Raw genomic sequence first — 15,232 nt, forward strand, 5'->3', positions numbered from 1 at the left:
TAATTTAAATAAATAAAATATATTATTTTTTATTATTGTTTTATAGATTTTTTTATTATTATTTTAAATTATTATTTACCTTTTTATTATAATAATATATAATTTATTATTATAATTTTATTTTTAAATTAATTTATTATTATTTATTATTTATTTAAATAAATATTTAAAATATTTTTTAGTATTTAATAAAATTTAATAATGTTAAAATGGACATAATTGAAAAATTAATAAAATAAATTATTTTTTTAATATACGTAAAAAATTAAAATAAAAAATTATAAAATAGAAAAATATAAAATAAAAAGTATTCAGAAAATAAATTTTTATAAAAGATAAATAAATTATTATAATTAAATTATAATCATTCACACATATTTTTTTATTGATTGAAATATATTTTTAATAATATCATTATCAATATTTATAAATATATCTTTTCATATAAATTATGATCAATCATTTATGATTTATTATTACATAGTTAACTTTTAATAATATTTATGATAAGCCCATAAAAAATAATACTAATAAAATAATAAAATATTTTAATACATGATTTATTATTAAAATTTATTTTTTTAAATATTTTTACTCATTAAAATTTATTTTTGTATAATTCTAATTATATAAATAGATTAATAATTAAGTTTGATAAATAAAAAATTATCATTTAATAATAAAAATAGTATATAAAATTAGATTAAATAATAAATAAATAATTAAAAAATTAAATGAATTTGAAATCTTAAAAATAAAAAGTATTTTTTTTAATTAAAAAATAATAGAGAAGATGAAAAATTAAATAGTAAAAGTTTCTTTTAATATATGGATTAAAGAGTTTAATTTTATAAAATATAATAATGATTTAATTAAATAATTTTAAAATAAAGATAGTAAGTTTTTTAAACATATATAAATCTACTGATAAATTTATATGTTTTAGAAAAAATTACTCATACTCTTTAAAGAATTTTAAAAATTTCACAAATTTCAAGAGCAATAGCCTTTGGTTCAAGGCTAGGTCAGTAATATTTGGCTGTTTGTTTGTGGGGAGGAGTTCTGCATCAACAAATTACTAAATAAATGGGTAATATACAAATTCTAGTTTAATACTATTAAATAATTTGGATCTATTTGAATCGCGCTGTTTCAATTAGTATTAGAGTTAGATAAAAAAATTATATAGAGCTAATAAAATTACGAGAAAACCGTGTGAAACGAGATGAAGCAGCCACCAAAACTATTAGGAACCACAATATCTACTATAATATCTGGAATTCAATTATTACTTAGCAATTATATCAACTCTTACTTGATTTTTTTTTTTAGTTTTCAAAAGATGTTTTATTTTAATTAATTATTTTTCAAATGCATCAAAAGAGTTATTTAACCATTTTGAATAAATAAAATATCTATTTAATCAATCAAAAAAATATTTTTTTATATAATAATAAATCATTGCATTATTACGTCTCAATAAAAAAAATATAATCATTAATGAATCTATTGATAATTTTGGTAATTTCATTATTCTCTCTCAATCCACTTCTATGTTTATCATAGATTATTTATCATCTTTTACCAGAAATTTTATATGAGCTAAGTTCAGTACTTTCAACAAATAATTGGACGAGGTGGTTGACTGGTTCTCATTATCAATCATGGTTGATTACTTGATTAGCTAAATCAAGTCGTACACAAAAACTAATCTCATTCAGGATTGAGTTCTCAAGACAATCTTGCAAATCGATCAGTCCATTGAAAAGCTGGGATCGTTACAACTACCCATGATTACAACTTTGCAACTTCCCCATTTTAGAGTAACAACAAAAGTTTCTAACAAATCTCTAAGTCATCAACGTAATCTCTAACAAAACAAATCCTACCCTCATTCTATAAAAAGAGATCCTGAAAACTCTGGCTAATGCCTTTTCAACTCAACATTACTCCAACTCAGAATCCACAAGTTATTCTCAAAAGAATGCCTAAACAGAACAGAGACTTTAATCCATCCCAGTGTTGGATACCAAAAATATGCTGCCCAAAAAATCAATGGTGTTAGACTTCATGCAGAATTAGTGTTATGCTTCGCCCCACTTGATCGGCCACCTCTCCCTCTCCCTTGCTGGTAACCTTCACCTCTCCCATTTGAACTCCTGCCTCGACCAGAAAATTCACCCCGGGTTCCAAACTCATTCCTGCCAGTACCCCAGCTGCCACCAAAATTTCCACGGCTCCTGAAGCTGTCGCTATGAAATCCAGCCCTCCCAGAAGGAAGCCTACCTCTCCCACTACTAACTGCATCTGCAGCTGTATAAGATTTTAAGTTTCACATGTCAGCCAGAACCATTAATCAATTAACTTAACGTTTCTCATCTGATTATTGATTACTGTACCAAGTTCTAAGTGAATATTCAGATTAATGAAGAATGATTATGATATATATAGAATAAAACTTCTCACTTACCTCGCGAAGAGGTTCTCTTTATCTCAATAACTGCTTGCCGGCCTCCAATAGTCATGGGTGATGCCTGAAATAAAGAAAACACACTGATTAACTTCTAATATTGATCACAGCAAAACCCATCATGCACAATTAGCCTGAAACAAAACATGAATGAATATTTCCAACTTCTCCTGCGGCTCATTTGAAATCCATTAACAAGCACATAAAATCTAATAAAATTAAAGAACCAAATCAATCTAAACAATCACATTGACATTGAAGAACAAATAAAAATTCATAGCATACACATTTAAGTACCACCATCAATTTAAGAAACACTGGCAATTTATAACAGTTGATTAAGCATCTTGTTGATAATATGTAGTTTCATGGTCAAATTTGTAACCTCACATTTCATCTGATTAAATAGTAAAATTAAGCTAAAATATGCCGTGGTAGCATATAGGGAGTAGGCACTACGGTTCACCTCTGACTACCATCAGCATTTGATCCATTATCCAGAATACATTTAAGGAAGATTCTAATCAACAACGAGAGGAAGAACAATCATTCAGGGTTGGCTTTCATATAAACAATCAATATAGTAAAATTTTATCATAGAATAGACATTGTCCCACTTTTCAGGCAGATAAATACAAAGTTGCCTTGTAATACAAATGAAAATTCCATTAGCTCTTTTAGGTTGTTAGCAGCTGACAAAAGGTCAAGTTCTCCAAATGGCCGTAACATAGAAGAAGATGACGACAACAACAACAACAACTAAGCTTTTTCTGGAGGTTAGAATGAAGAAAATGTAGCTTAGCATCCAGTTGCAACAAGATCACAAGAGTTTGATGGAATATGAATGAAAACTGATAACCAAGCAACAAGATGAATATAAGGGACAAATCAAAATAGAGGAAAATCAGACTTCGATTAACAGGGACAAACCTGAATAGCACTGTTCATGGAGCTCAAAGAATGAAATTCGACAAAGCCAAAACAGTATCCCTGTTGCTGCACAGACAAATTACATATTAAACGAAGAGCCCTATAAATCCTTGTCAGGTAAAATAAAATTGAGTGGCCAGAAGTCAATATGTTGTGCAAAACATTTCAGACCAACCTTATTATATCTGACTTGGATACCTCCTTGCTTGATCGGTCCAAATTTCTTGAACTCTGCCTCAAGCTGAGCAGGCATCATGTCGTAGGGCAAATTACGGATATAAATGGAGTGGCCTTCAGCTGTGAATGTAAAGAAGTCTCTAGATGTAGTCATGTATAATTGAATTAAGCAATTTTAAGTACTTTACTTCAGACTTTTTAAATGAAAACCATGGACATGGATAAAAACCAATGTTTTCCATTGCAGCCTTTTCTGTGAATGATTTTTCAGTTATCATGTGCTTGAAGCACAAAATTTGTACAGTTGAAGGCACTTAAAAAAAAAAAATTGTGAAAGGCAACCCCATCAAACAAATGTCTATAACACATCATGAATGTGCATGTGTATAGCTACTCACCTTCCTCTTGAAGATTGCTACTTTCAGGGGTTCCATTGCTACTAGGTACTGATGCTTCACCCTCTGTGGCAGGTGCTACAGATACAGACTGGCTCTCAGGTTTCTTGGGACTCACCTTTGCAGCAACAGCAGGTATGTAAACTTTTGTTGGACCTGAACTGCCTCTTGCCACTTTAACCTGCAGAGGAATTATTGAAAATTGAGATGTTATTCATGGCAAATCCTTAACTGAAACTATTTAGCAACAAACTCACAATTGATGCATAAGATTTCTTTGGTGTGTCCTCTTGAGAGACAGAAGAAGAAGTTTCAACAACTATAGAACTATCATTCCCATTAGAATGAGATTGAGATTCCACAACCACCTCCTTTTCATTAATTAACTGTTTATCAGATTCCACAGGATTATCAATGTTCTCATCAACTTTTTCATCTTGTTCCACAATTGATGTTGCCGGGTCTGGTGCAGGAGGATCAGGAACAGGAGAAGGCCCTGAAAATGGAAATCAGACAATTTTAGACGCTTGTCAGGAGAGAAAAGGGGGGAGAGAGAGAGAGCAACAGAACAAGCAGCAAATATAAGCTGTTAAATAAAATCTTACCTGAATCTGGAACTGATGGGACTGTTGGGGTGTTATCAATACCATTAACTGAGTGATTCTCCGTTGGTTCATCGTCCTCCACATACCTGAAAACATCATTCAGAACAAAATACCCATTGTCTTGAGGTGCAAGAAAAAATGACTGGGCAAATTTCCTTTTCAAGTTGTCCTTGCCCATCAGGCATCCAGTTACTAACACAGTAACCCCTTCTTTATAAGATTTTTGAGCATCTGCTGTTTTTATTTCGGCCTTGTAGTCCTTGAAATTCAGTGAAAGTATCTTATCATTGATACCCTGTTCCACAAAGAAATAACTCTGTTATTTCTATGCACAATGTACTGCAGGAACTATTGAAGTTAAATATTTTGGTACCAAATCAGTAGTAAGAAGACCATCTATCAGCTTCAGATTTATTAGAAAGAGATATTTGGCCAGAAGAGGAAAGGTCAAGAATTGCAAGAAAGATTGTACTTCTCAGTTCGCACTATTTTATTTAGAAGAGCAAAATTGAAATTTGTTCATGTCCAGAAGACAAAGCTCCAAGACGGATTTCATTAAATTCTGGACAGATGCAAAACTTGGTGTCGTACAAAAAACGTGAGCACAAAAATCCCAAAAAGAAAGAGACCATTTCATTGCAGCTTAAAGGCACATCAATCAGAATACTGGTCTAAAAGACTTAATACTCACAAGGATGCCATGAAAAAGCAGGTACTAACTGCTATTACATCAAATGATTCTGGTATCTGAAACTTAAACCACCCACTCTTCTAGAGATCAGGTTAATAACAGGAGCACCTTGGTACAACAATTGAGAGGCCACCTAACTTTTTTAAGATTGTTCAAATCACATAGACTATTTGCTGCACATTGATTATCTACTAGTCCTCAAAAAGCCACAGAATAACATGAAAAGTGGGCAACATATATTTAAGTTGATTGAACATCTATAAGTCAATTTACAAGAAGCGTGTTTCTCAGATTTTCCCCATTAAATACAGTTTTTCATTCACCTAAATTATAATGTGGATCCAACCAAAATAATAGGATCAACAGCACAAAATGGGAAAAAGTCCAGCAAGGAACTTACTTGCATGGTTGCCACTGATGTCATCACACCATTGGCATCTGGCCGGCTGAGCACACTTGAATCCTGATAAAATCTATAAACCAATTCTGGCGAGGTATGAAGAATATGGTAATACTGCTCGACAAAAGCATTTCCAACCAGTTGAGCACTTGGGGTAGTTGGGTTGCCTGCTGATGGCACTGCCATTCTGCCAAAGCAAAAGAAAAGGAAAAATAACAAGCATAAACCAGCAGCTTCTAATCCATTAAAAAGAAAAAAGGATGAAAATTAAGAATTTGAATCACCGCATTTTGTGCTAAATCAATATACGGACACTCATACAATATACAAATTCATGAGTACTGACAATTACAGGGAAAACATAAACATGTTTCTCAACATGAGAAGCCAACAAAGGCAACTGATGCCTTTCAGAATGTGATAACTTATACAGCAACCCAATCACCAGCAAGGCTGAGTCATGAATTATAAGGAAGGTGAAAAACTACTAGTAAATTTAATGTGCCTATCATATGTAAGAGGCTGCAGGAAAAGCCAAAGGTTGTATTAGCTTTTCTATTCCAATATATTCACATAAGCAATGCAAAAAAGTGTATACAATGTTCATGTGTGCAGAAATCCATGACAATGGAAAACCACAGCAGGCTGAGACTGACACCTGGGAAGTAGTTAAGACTTGCCAGAAGACTTGCCAGCATAACCACAGTTACGAGAATACTATTAGGCACGCAGAGGAGCGTATATTAACCTAATAATGGGACAAATTGGTGAATACCAATAAAATAAGCATTATAGGCAACAGACTCACATTTAAAGCAATAACTATATTGGCATAGTCAGGTAAACCCTAAATTTCCAGAGAATTGAGAGACCTCTTAAAACCCCACAGCTTCTGACTTTATGGGGTAACAAAACTAAAAATATCCCAAAATTTGCCTAACTATATAATGGGAATGAGATCATGGCTACATTGCACGGATCGAAACACCGTCAAACTTTAAAAATTAAGCCCTAAAATCCCTTTGAAAACTCAAAGTTCTCGTAAGTGGAAATAACAAAAAAAAATATCATAACTCCATCAACATCTTGACCAACGTGGGAACTAATAACAAAAACCCATTAAAATTGAAAATATTACGAATCCACTCTTACTCTTAACGAGTAGCAACTACCCATTACATTTGACAATGCCTGATCAACATAAGAATATTAGAAGAAACCCGCTAAAAAATAGTAAATGAAGGAAAGAGAAACCCGCAAAAACAACATGGAATATGAAACAGCAAAAGTGTACTATCTATGATTTAAAAAAGAAAGAAAATGACAAAGAGGGGCGTGATCTGCCGAGGAGGACAAGCTAAAAGTACCTGATATGAAACGTTAAAGCTGGAAAGAAGAGATTTGCGAGGAAGAGATAGTACAGTGCCTTGAAGAGTAGAGAGATAGGCGAGGGAAGAGAAGAGGAGAACAGTCAGCGCACGAAAAAGAGAAGAAACCGAAAGCTACCTGTGAACTATCAAGGTGTCCTTTGTTTCCAGTGTTGGTGAGGAACGAGCATTTTGGGTCTGGTCCGGTTCAGTTTGTGAAATTTGCTTAGGGGATTGTTCACGTCTTGGAATAACGCTATCCTATTCTAGGATAGTCCCACTCCCACCCCATTCTCGTTCCACCTAGGCCGAGCCATTGTTAGTGTTCATAAAATTAAAGGTTTTTTTTTTAGTATTATAAAAAATAATATTCTCATGAATCTATTTAAAATGTAGAGGGTAAACTACGACTAGATTTTATATTTTAATGAAGCTTACATATTAATTCTTTTCTTTTTAAATTAATTATATATTTCATAATTTTTTTAAAATTAAATATATATTTATACACCTATATTTTATGAGACATTTTAATTTTATTTACGACATAATAAATATATAAATTATAAAAAATATCATTTTTAAATATAATTTATCAAATTTATAGTTTTAGAATTATATTTAAAAGTAATTTTAAAAATAATTTTTTAAATTTATGATTAAATTTATAGTTTTAAATTTGTATTTAAAAGTAAATTTTTTAAAAATTTTAATATTTATTAAATTATAATTGAAACTAAGATGTCTAATAAGTATATAAATCTATAATTATACATCTAGCTTTTTTTTTAAACTAATGAATTATTTTTATTTTCCTATACAGCATGGTTTATTTATTACATTTACAATTTAATTTTTATAATTTTATATATTTTAATGATATGATCCATATATTTTTAATATATAGTAAATTATTAAAAAATATATAATAATAGAGATTGAACTATTTGTTGTTTTTTAAATTACAAAGTATATAAAAAGTTTTTAAAAAATATAAAAAAATAATATATTATTAAACTCTATAGCCTAAATCATAGTTTGTCCTAAGTATATCCCATACTTTTTAGAGTTTATGAACATGGCATGTATGGTATTTTCTTTTTATGGCATGGTATATCTGAGATTTTTTTAAAAAAAAATTATTTATAATTAATATTATTAAAATTAAATTAATGACGTAACTAAAATAGAATTGTACTGAAATTAGATAAATTTACAAGAAAAGCAATATAAAAAAATCGCGTACCTTTATTGATATGATCATAGATTGTTTCCTTTTTATATAATAAAAAAATAAAGATAAATATAATATTTTTTAATAATTCAATAGTGATATGGTCGACTTCTTAATAATAAATTTTGCCAGTTAATAAATCGGTGATTTCACGATTACAGATGTAATGGAATTATATTGGACCGTACCTAATAATGATAGTTTTATGTAGCGATTTATTATATTTAAGGGAGTGAAATTTGTTAATTAACTAGATATTAAGATATTCGAGTTTTCTTGTCAATGATCACATTATGTATTTATTTTATTATTATCATGTAACTTATTTTATGAAAATATAATATCAATAATAAATTTAAATTTTAAATATATAAATCTCATTTATTTTTTACAAATTTTATTATAATTATTATATTTTCAATTTATATAAATTGAATATTAAGTATTAATGCATAGGCTAATATTGGCACCATATCATTGTACTGGGTTGCTTTTTCTTTGGTGGATTTTCTTTCAACACACCTTGCAACGGGCAACACTCTTATCAAAATATGAAACCAGTTAATATTTTCAATAATTGAATTCATTTCAAATTTAATTAAATTTTATTTTAAATTCAATTACTATAATTAAATAATATTTGAACACGTTTTATTTTATATATTTTAATTAATAATATATTTAAAATTTATGTTTTCATTAGTAATTTTATTTAAAAAAATATTTCTATAAAATATATAAATTTCCAAATTTATATTGAAATGATTTTATTGTATTATTGACCTCTATTTTTATTTCCTTACTTTTTAATAATAATAGTAATCAAATAAAAACAAAAACCAAAGTTATCAATTACATATATAGAGAATTATTATTATTATTATTATTATTATTATTATTATTATTATTATTATTATTATTATTATTGGATTTTAAGTTATGGTTAAAAAATATTCAAACCGTGGATTTTATTTCACTCGATTTTCTTTTAAATTTCAATATATTTTAATTTATTAATTACTTAATTAAGTTTTTATATTAAATGAAACTGAATAAATTAATATTTAATCAGATATACTTACCACTACATTAAACATATTAATGTAATTATCAGTATTAGATTTAATATACAAGCGGATCATTTAGCACGCCTTTAAATTCGTATAACTAAAGTATTTATTTTAAATAATAGTTAATAAAATCTTAAAATAGAAGCTCTATGTCCTCAACCGCATGATCAATCAAAGTTTATTTTTCACTCTCATTTCATAGGTTTACATGCAAGCTTTTCCCTTCAAATAGTATTATGAAAAACAGAGTTTTATTTTTTTTCTTTTTCTAACACTGGAGAAACATATTTAAAAATAAATAATACAAATTATAATTAGTTAAAAAATTCAATTATAATTAAAATATTTATTCTTTAAGGCCATTAATAAATAGAGAATCAAATTTCTCCATTTCATGTTGCTTCAAAACTATGCCAATCTCGACTCCGCCACTTTCGTCTTTGCTCTCCGCCATGGAAATGGATCCAGTTCTATCAATGGACGTAACCTCGACCATCTTTGGCCTTCCCCACCCAAAATCCGATTCATAAACCTGGAATCGGGGTGAACCAGCGACCCCAATCACCTCTAGTGAATCTGGCTTCTTTTCCATAAAACTTTCAAGTTTATTTTTTGCTCCCTCAAGAGCTCCTTTCTCTAAGCCTTTTATCAACTTGCTAAGCCTCTGAACGACAAAGGCAATGCCATTTTCTTCCATGAGAACTTCTGCTTCTGTAGCATCATTATAGCCGCTAACACAATTTCCAAAATAATTTGCAGGCAGTGGCGGCTCTAAACGAGCTCTACAGTCTGCCGTAAATGCAAACACCACCTTTGTATTTCTCTCTAATCCCTTAGCTTTAACTATGCTAACCACTGCATATGCCAAAGTAAGCACAAAAGTTGATAAATGGATTGTCTTTGTTTGCTCTGGATCTACTCTTTCCAATTGAGAGAGTACCTTTTGCCTGAGTTTCTTTAGAGCTTCACGAGACAATTCGAATGTTCCTCGCACTAGGTTGGCTGGTAAGCCATTAAAAGCCGGCAGGAGCTTCAGGGTTCTGGGGTTGCCATCAAAACCTATGGACTTAAAAATGCTTAACCAGTTGTTCAAATACACCATGTCAAGCCCTTCTGGGTCCTGAATCATTGTCCTATCAAAAATGGGAGTTAGCTCCGGTAACAAAGTTGGGTTCTTCTCATTCTGGCTGTGTTTGCAAATGTGAGCCCATGCTCTAATAAACATGGTTACGCTTTTGCCATCAAGGATAGCATGGTGGGAAGATATGCCAATGCAAAACCCTTGGTTTGGAAACAAAGTTATTTGAAGTGATATGATATCTGCACAGGAGTCGGATACAGGCAACTCTGGTATGTAAGGGTGAGACTCATCTGCTTCATGAATAGTATCTGAAAGATGGTGAAAATCTGCGTCAGACTCTGCAATTGAGATTGGAATTGCGTTATTTGGGGCGTAGAGGATGAAGGGTTTGGCAGCATGTGGAGGCCAGGTGAGTTTTCCGGCGAGAGGGAGGAAGTGGAGGAGAGTAAGAGAGAGGGACTGCTTGAGTTTAGGAAGGATGACCGAGTGAAAAAATGCAGGGGTTGCATCGGTGAGTTGATAGAAGAATATGCGCTCAGTAGGGGGGAATTTGAACCAAAAAGTGTCAAAGAAAGTGAGAGGAAGAGATAACTCGGTGGCTGAATCAGGAGAGTCGGAGAACGAGGTAACTTGACAGATCTCCAGAACTCTTACTTGATTATTGATCGATGCCATGATATGAGATCTAACCAACAGAGAGAAAAGCGCAATGAGATTTGTTGAACTCAGCTATGGAAGAAAATTATAATATCACTCAATATTCACATAGAATGGAAAACTTGAATAATCATAAAATTCTATATATATCAACTTTTACTAATATAAGCAAAAGAATTTCCGTTTTTTAAAGGTCCTCCCTTCTTATCCTTTGCTTATATCTTCAGAATTAACTTTTTTTTTTTATTCAAACTATTATAAAAGAGAATAAAATGATTTAATTTAGTGTAACAAACTGAATCAAGAGTATTAGGTCTACCTAACAACTTAAAATTCAAAACGTCGGTCAGTTCGATTTAAAATCGAATCCAATTGAATAAATTGAAAATTAAAATTTTAATATTTATAAAAATCGAATCAATTTTGATTAGAAATCGAATCGAATTGAACCGGACTGATTCAATTCGGTTTGAATTTTTAATAAATTTTTTATTTTTTATATTTTATTTTTAATATTTTAAAATTTAATTAAAATATTCTAACCTTAATACGATATAATCTCTATATTACTGAAAATAATATACTATTATCACTAATCAATTCGATTCGATTTTTTAATTTTTTTCAAATTAAAATTGAACCGAACTGAAATAACTAAAAATTTTAAAATTAAAAACTGAATCAAACTAAATGAATAAAAATCAAACTTAATTTTCAAATTAATTCAGTTCAGTCAATTTTTGCAATTTGAACTGAATATTACTGACCCCTATTAATAATATGAACGAAAAGGCACTGTAAATAAAATCAGACGGTTCAAATTAAATCTTAAGACTAACATATGATGTAATTGTTTTAGCTAAATGACTATATTAATTTACATTAAAATTTAGAATAAAATAGAATTATATTTATGAGAAAACAAAGCCTTACAAATTCAAATCAACAATTCTTAAAGAGAACTAAAAACATCTGTAACACATTTAAATGGGAAGTGACCCATTTCAGACAATATTATTCCTCCTATTTTAAAAAAAAATTGTTAATATAAATTTTTAATGAATTATATTAAATATAATTTAATTTATATTAAGACTTTGAATAATTATACGCCTAAAAAAAATCAAATTAAATTTTGATGTTTAATATCTTATATTTCTAATAGTAAATAATACATTGTATTTGATAAATAATAAAAAGATAGATACCTTTTAATTTTAGATTTTTTAAAATAAATTAATTAATAAAATATTTATGTTCTTTTCAATTTATTTTAATTTAATTTATTCATAATAAAAATAATTTAAATAACGAAAATAATAATATTAACAATTATTATGTAAAATGTAAAAAATATTAAAATAATAATTACTTTTAAATTTTAATTTTAGAAGGAATGATAATTCTTCAATTGACTTTAAGCAATCATCGATAATAATCCATATGCATGTGGGAAATCAAAATTTTTGTATATATATATAATCTTATTCATCTGTCAGTTATTATTATTATTATTATTATTATTATTAATCTGTCAGTTATTATTATTATTATTATTATTATTATTATTATTATTATTATAATAACTGGCAGATTAATAATAATAATATTAATATTAATAATAATAACTGACAGATTAATAATAATAATATTAATATTAATAATAATAACTGACAGATTAATAATAATAATAATAATAATATAATAATAATAATAATATAATAATAATAATAATAATAATAATAATAATAATAACTGACAGATTAATAATAATAATAATAATAATAATAATAATAATAATAATAATAATAACTACTGACAGATGAATAAGATAATTTTTACGTAATTTCATGTGTATAAAAATAACTAGATAAAATACTTTTTATTAATTAGGCTACAAATTAGTTAAGTAATTTCTTAATTACCAGTACATATAAAAACTAAAAATTAGTTCACTGTTTAATAAACTAAGACAACACTAGTTGAGAATTTCCCATTACAAAATAATGTGTGAAAATTAATTTATTCGTGAAAAATATTTTTTTTTAAAAAAAATCATAATAATGTGGGTGTAGATATTAATAAAAGTTATATTTTCTATAAATATTAAGTGGAACGTTACAAAGCCAATAAGTAACTATATCTCAACATGGGAAGTAGTTTGTAATTTTGAACAGAAAAAAAATAAATTTATTTTATGGGAAAAAATATTAATTTTTCTAGTAATAGGTAAGTACAATAAATATATGATATTTATCTTTCCATATATATTTATATATATATGGAAAGTATATCAGATTAACATATTAAAAATAATTATTTTAAATATTTTTTTAAAATAAAAAAAAATAAAATGAATATATAAAGCCACACATTCACCCACCCTACATAGTACATCTCTCAGTCTCACCGTGTCCATGGCATCACCCAACAACTGGGTAAAGATTTTGGAGGTAGGCCAGGTTTCTCCGGCCAAGAAGTCAGGCGAGTCACCCTCAGGATCTCTTCCTCTCACATTTTACGATGCATTTTTTTTTGGGTTTCCTCCGGCTGAGCGTATCTACTTCTACAAACTCACTGCCTCACCTTCAACATTTTTCTACTCACAAATCGTTCCGGGGCTCAAACATGCTCTCTCACAAACCCTTGTCCACTTCCTCCCTCTAGCCGGAAAACTCACATGGCCACCTCATTCCTCTAAACCCGTCATCGTCTACGCTCCAAGTGATACAGTTTTACTCACGATTGCGGAGTCTTCTGCTGATTTTACTGGCTTGGTCAGCAATGAAATTCGTGAAGCAGCTGAGTTGCGGCAATACATACCCGAGTTGTTAGTTTCAGATGCAATGGCCTCTATAATTGCTCTGCAAATTACTCTATTTCCCAATAAAGGGTTTTCCATCGGCATCGCTATGAACCACACAGCTGTTGACGGAAAGAGCGCCTCCATGTTCCTCAAAGCATGGGCTCATATATGCAAACAAAGCGATAATGGAAAAATCATCCCTTTATTGCCAGAACTAATCCCATCCTTTGACAGGGCATCCATCGAAGACGCTTATGGGCTTGAGCAATTCTACTTGAAAGGGTGGCGAGACACGCCTGTATCAGATTCAGAGTCCAATCAGCGAAGTGTTAAATACGTGCCCAGTACTCTAGGAGTAGCACCCAATCTAGTTCGAGCTACGTTTCAGTTAAGCCGTGAAAGCATCCACAAACTCAGGGACAATATACTGAATTACCACCAGCACCACGTTGGATTAAAGTGTACACAACAGCTTCATCTTTCAACAGTAGTGGTGGCAAGTTCTTATTTGTCGGTCTGCTTGGTGAAGGCTAGAGGAGGAGATAGTAAAAGAAGAGTGTACTTTGTGATTGCAGTGGATTGTAGGAGCCGCATAGATCTTTCAGTTCCAGCAAACTACTTTGGCAATTGCCTTTATGTCCTGGACAGGGCTGTAGAAGCAGGAACTTTCATGGAGGCAAATGGGGTGGCTGTTGTAGCAGAGAAGCTTAGCGATTCAATAAAAGGATTGGGGAAGGGAGTTTTTGAAGGAGCAAAAGAGAGACATGCCAAGTTGAGGGATGAAGTAGAAGAGGTGCAAAAGATTGGAATAATTGGATCACCTAAGTTTAAGTATTACGAGGAAGATTTTGGATGGGGAAGACCTGAGAAAGTGGAGATTGTCTCCATAGACAGGGTGAATGGTGTTTCGTTGATGGATGATAAAGATGGGCGTGGAGGGATTGATATTGGCTTGGTTTTGCCCGCACATGAAATGAAGGCCTTTGCTTCACTCTTTTTTCAAGGCCTAAGTGTCCTGTAAGCGCGGGCTCCGTTTTTGTCTTAATTTTTTTTTTTTATATCAAAGTAATCCGAATACAATTGATTAATGCTATAATAGAAACTATCCAAATTAATAAAACTAATTAATAGTTTTATAATTTAAAAAAAATTGTAATAGCATTTACAATTGCATCTTAATAAATATAAGAGATTTCAAGTTTTATTTTCGATAATTTATTTAAAATATATTTTAAATTATATTTTTTATATGTTCATATTAAATTACTTAAAAATTAATAAGGGTATTGTAACGACCTGAAAATCGGACCGCTACCGGCGCTAGGATTCAGGTCGGCTTAAGGCCGCCG

General features: G+C 30.0%; 3 protein-coding genes across 5 annotated transcripts; 1 reads left to right on the top strand and 2 right to left on the bottom strand.

Annotated features, from left to right (window-relative positions):
* Positions 1 to 1,697: 1,697 nt before the first annotated feature.
* LOC110609010 (nuclear transport factor 2) lies at positions 1,698 to 7,249 on the bottom strand. 3 transcript variants are annotated; one of them, XM_021748313.2, is made up of 9 exons: positions 7,036 to 7,249; positions 5,669 to 5,855; positions 4,578 to 4,872; positions 4,341 to 4,468; positions 3,976 to 4,153; positions 3,576 to 3,697; positions 3,401 to 3,466; positions 2,471 to 2,534; positions 1,698 to 2,313 (listed from the first exon to the last, which is right to left on the bottom strand). In XM_021748313.2, exons 2-9 carry the CDS (start codon positions 5,852 to 5,854, stop codon positions 2,069 to 2,071), a joined length of 1,284 nt encoding a protein of 427 aa, XP_021604005.1. In that variant the 5' UTR covers position 5,855; positions 7,036 to 7,249; the 3' UTR covers positions 1,698 to 2,068. The 3 variants fall into 3 exon arrangements, with proteins under 3 accessions (XP_021604005.1, XP_021604003.1, XP_043809937.1); XM_021748311.2 differs by having other exon boundaries at positions 4,230 to 4,468; XM_043954002.1 differs by having other exon boundaries at positions 4,230 to 4,468; positions 7,175 to 7,248.
* Positions 7,250 to 9,685: 2,436 nt separating this feature from the next.
* Positions 9,686 to 11,095, bottom strand: LOC110606847 (malonyl-CoA:anthocyanidin 5-O-glucoside-6''-O-malonyltransferase). The gene has a single exon (XM_021745835.1). It carries the CDS (start codon positions 11,093 to 11,095, stop codon positions 9,686 to 9,688), a length of 1,410 nt encoding a protein of 469 aa, XP_021601527.1.
* Positions 11,096 to 13,494: 2,399 nt separating this feature from the next.
* LOC110603499 (phenolic glucoside malonyltransferase 1) lies at positions 13,495 to 14,904 on the top strand. Its single transcript, XM_021741251.1, has one exon. It carries the CDS (start codon positions 13,495 to 13,497, stop codon positions 14,902 to 14,904), a length of 1,410 nt encoding a protein of 469 aa, XP_021596943.1.
* The last annotated feature ends 328 nt before the right edge of the window (positions 14,905 to 15,232 follow it).

The sequence above is a fragment of the Manihot esculenta genome, chromosome 2 (genome assembly GCF_001659605.2).
Source record: "Manihot esculenta cultivar AM560-2 chromosome 2, M.esculenta_v8, whole genome shotgun sequence".
NCBI lineage: Eukaryota > Viridiplantae > Streptophyta > Magnoliopsida > Malpighiales > Euphorbiaceae > Manihot > Manihot esculenta.

Coding starts and splice junctions, on each gene's coding strand:
- LOC110609010 (XM_021748311.2), bottom strand. CDS start 5,854: ATGGCAGTGCCATCAGCAGGCAACCCAACTACCCCAAGTGCTCAACTG. Junction 4,154..4,229: donor AGAAATCTTATGCATCAATT/GTGAGTTTGTTG, acceptor ATTCCTCTGCAG/GTTAAAGTGGCAAGAGGCAG. Junction 2,314..2,470: donor AAAGAGAACCTCTTCGCGAG/GTAAGTGAGAAG, acceptor AATCTTATACAG/CTGCAGATGCAGTTAGTAGT.
- LOC110603499 (XM_021741251.1), top strand. CDS start 13,495: ATGGCATCACCCAACAACTGGGTAAAGATTTTGGAGGTAGGCCAGGTT.
- LOC110606847 (XM_021745835.1), bottom strand. CDS start 11,095: ATGGCATCGATCAATAATCAAGTAAGAGTTCTGGAGATCTGTCAAGTT.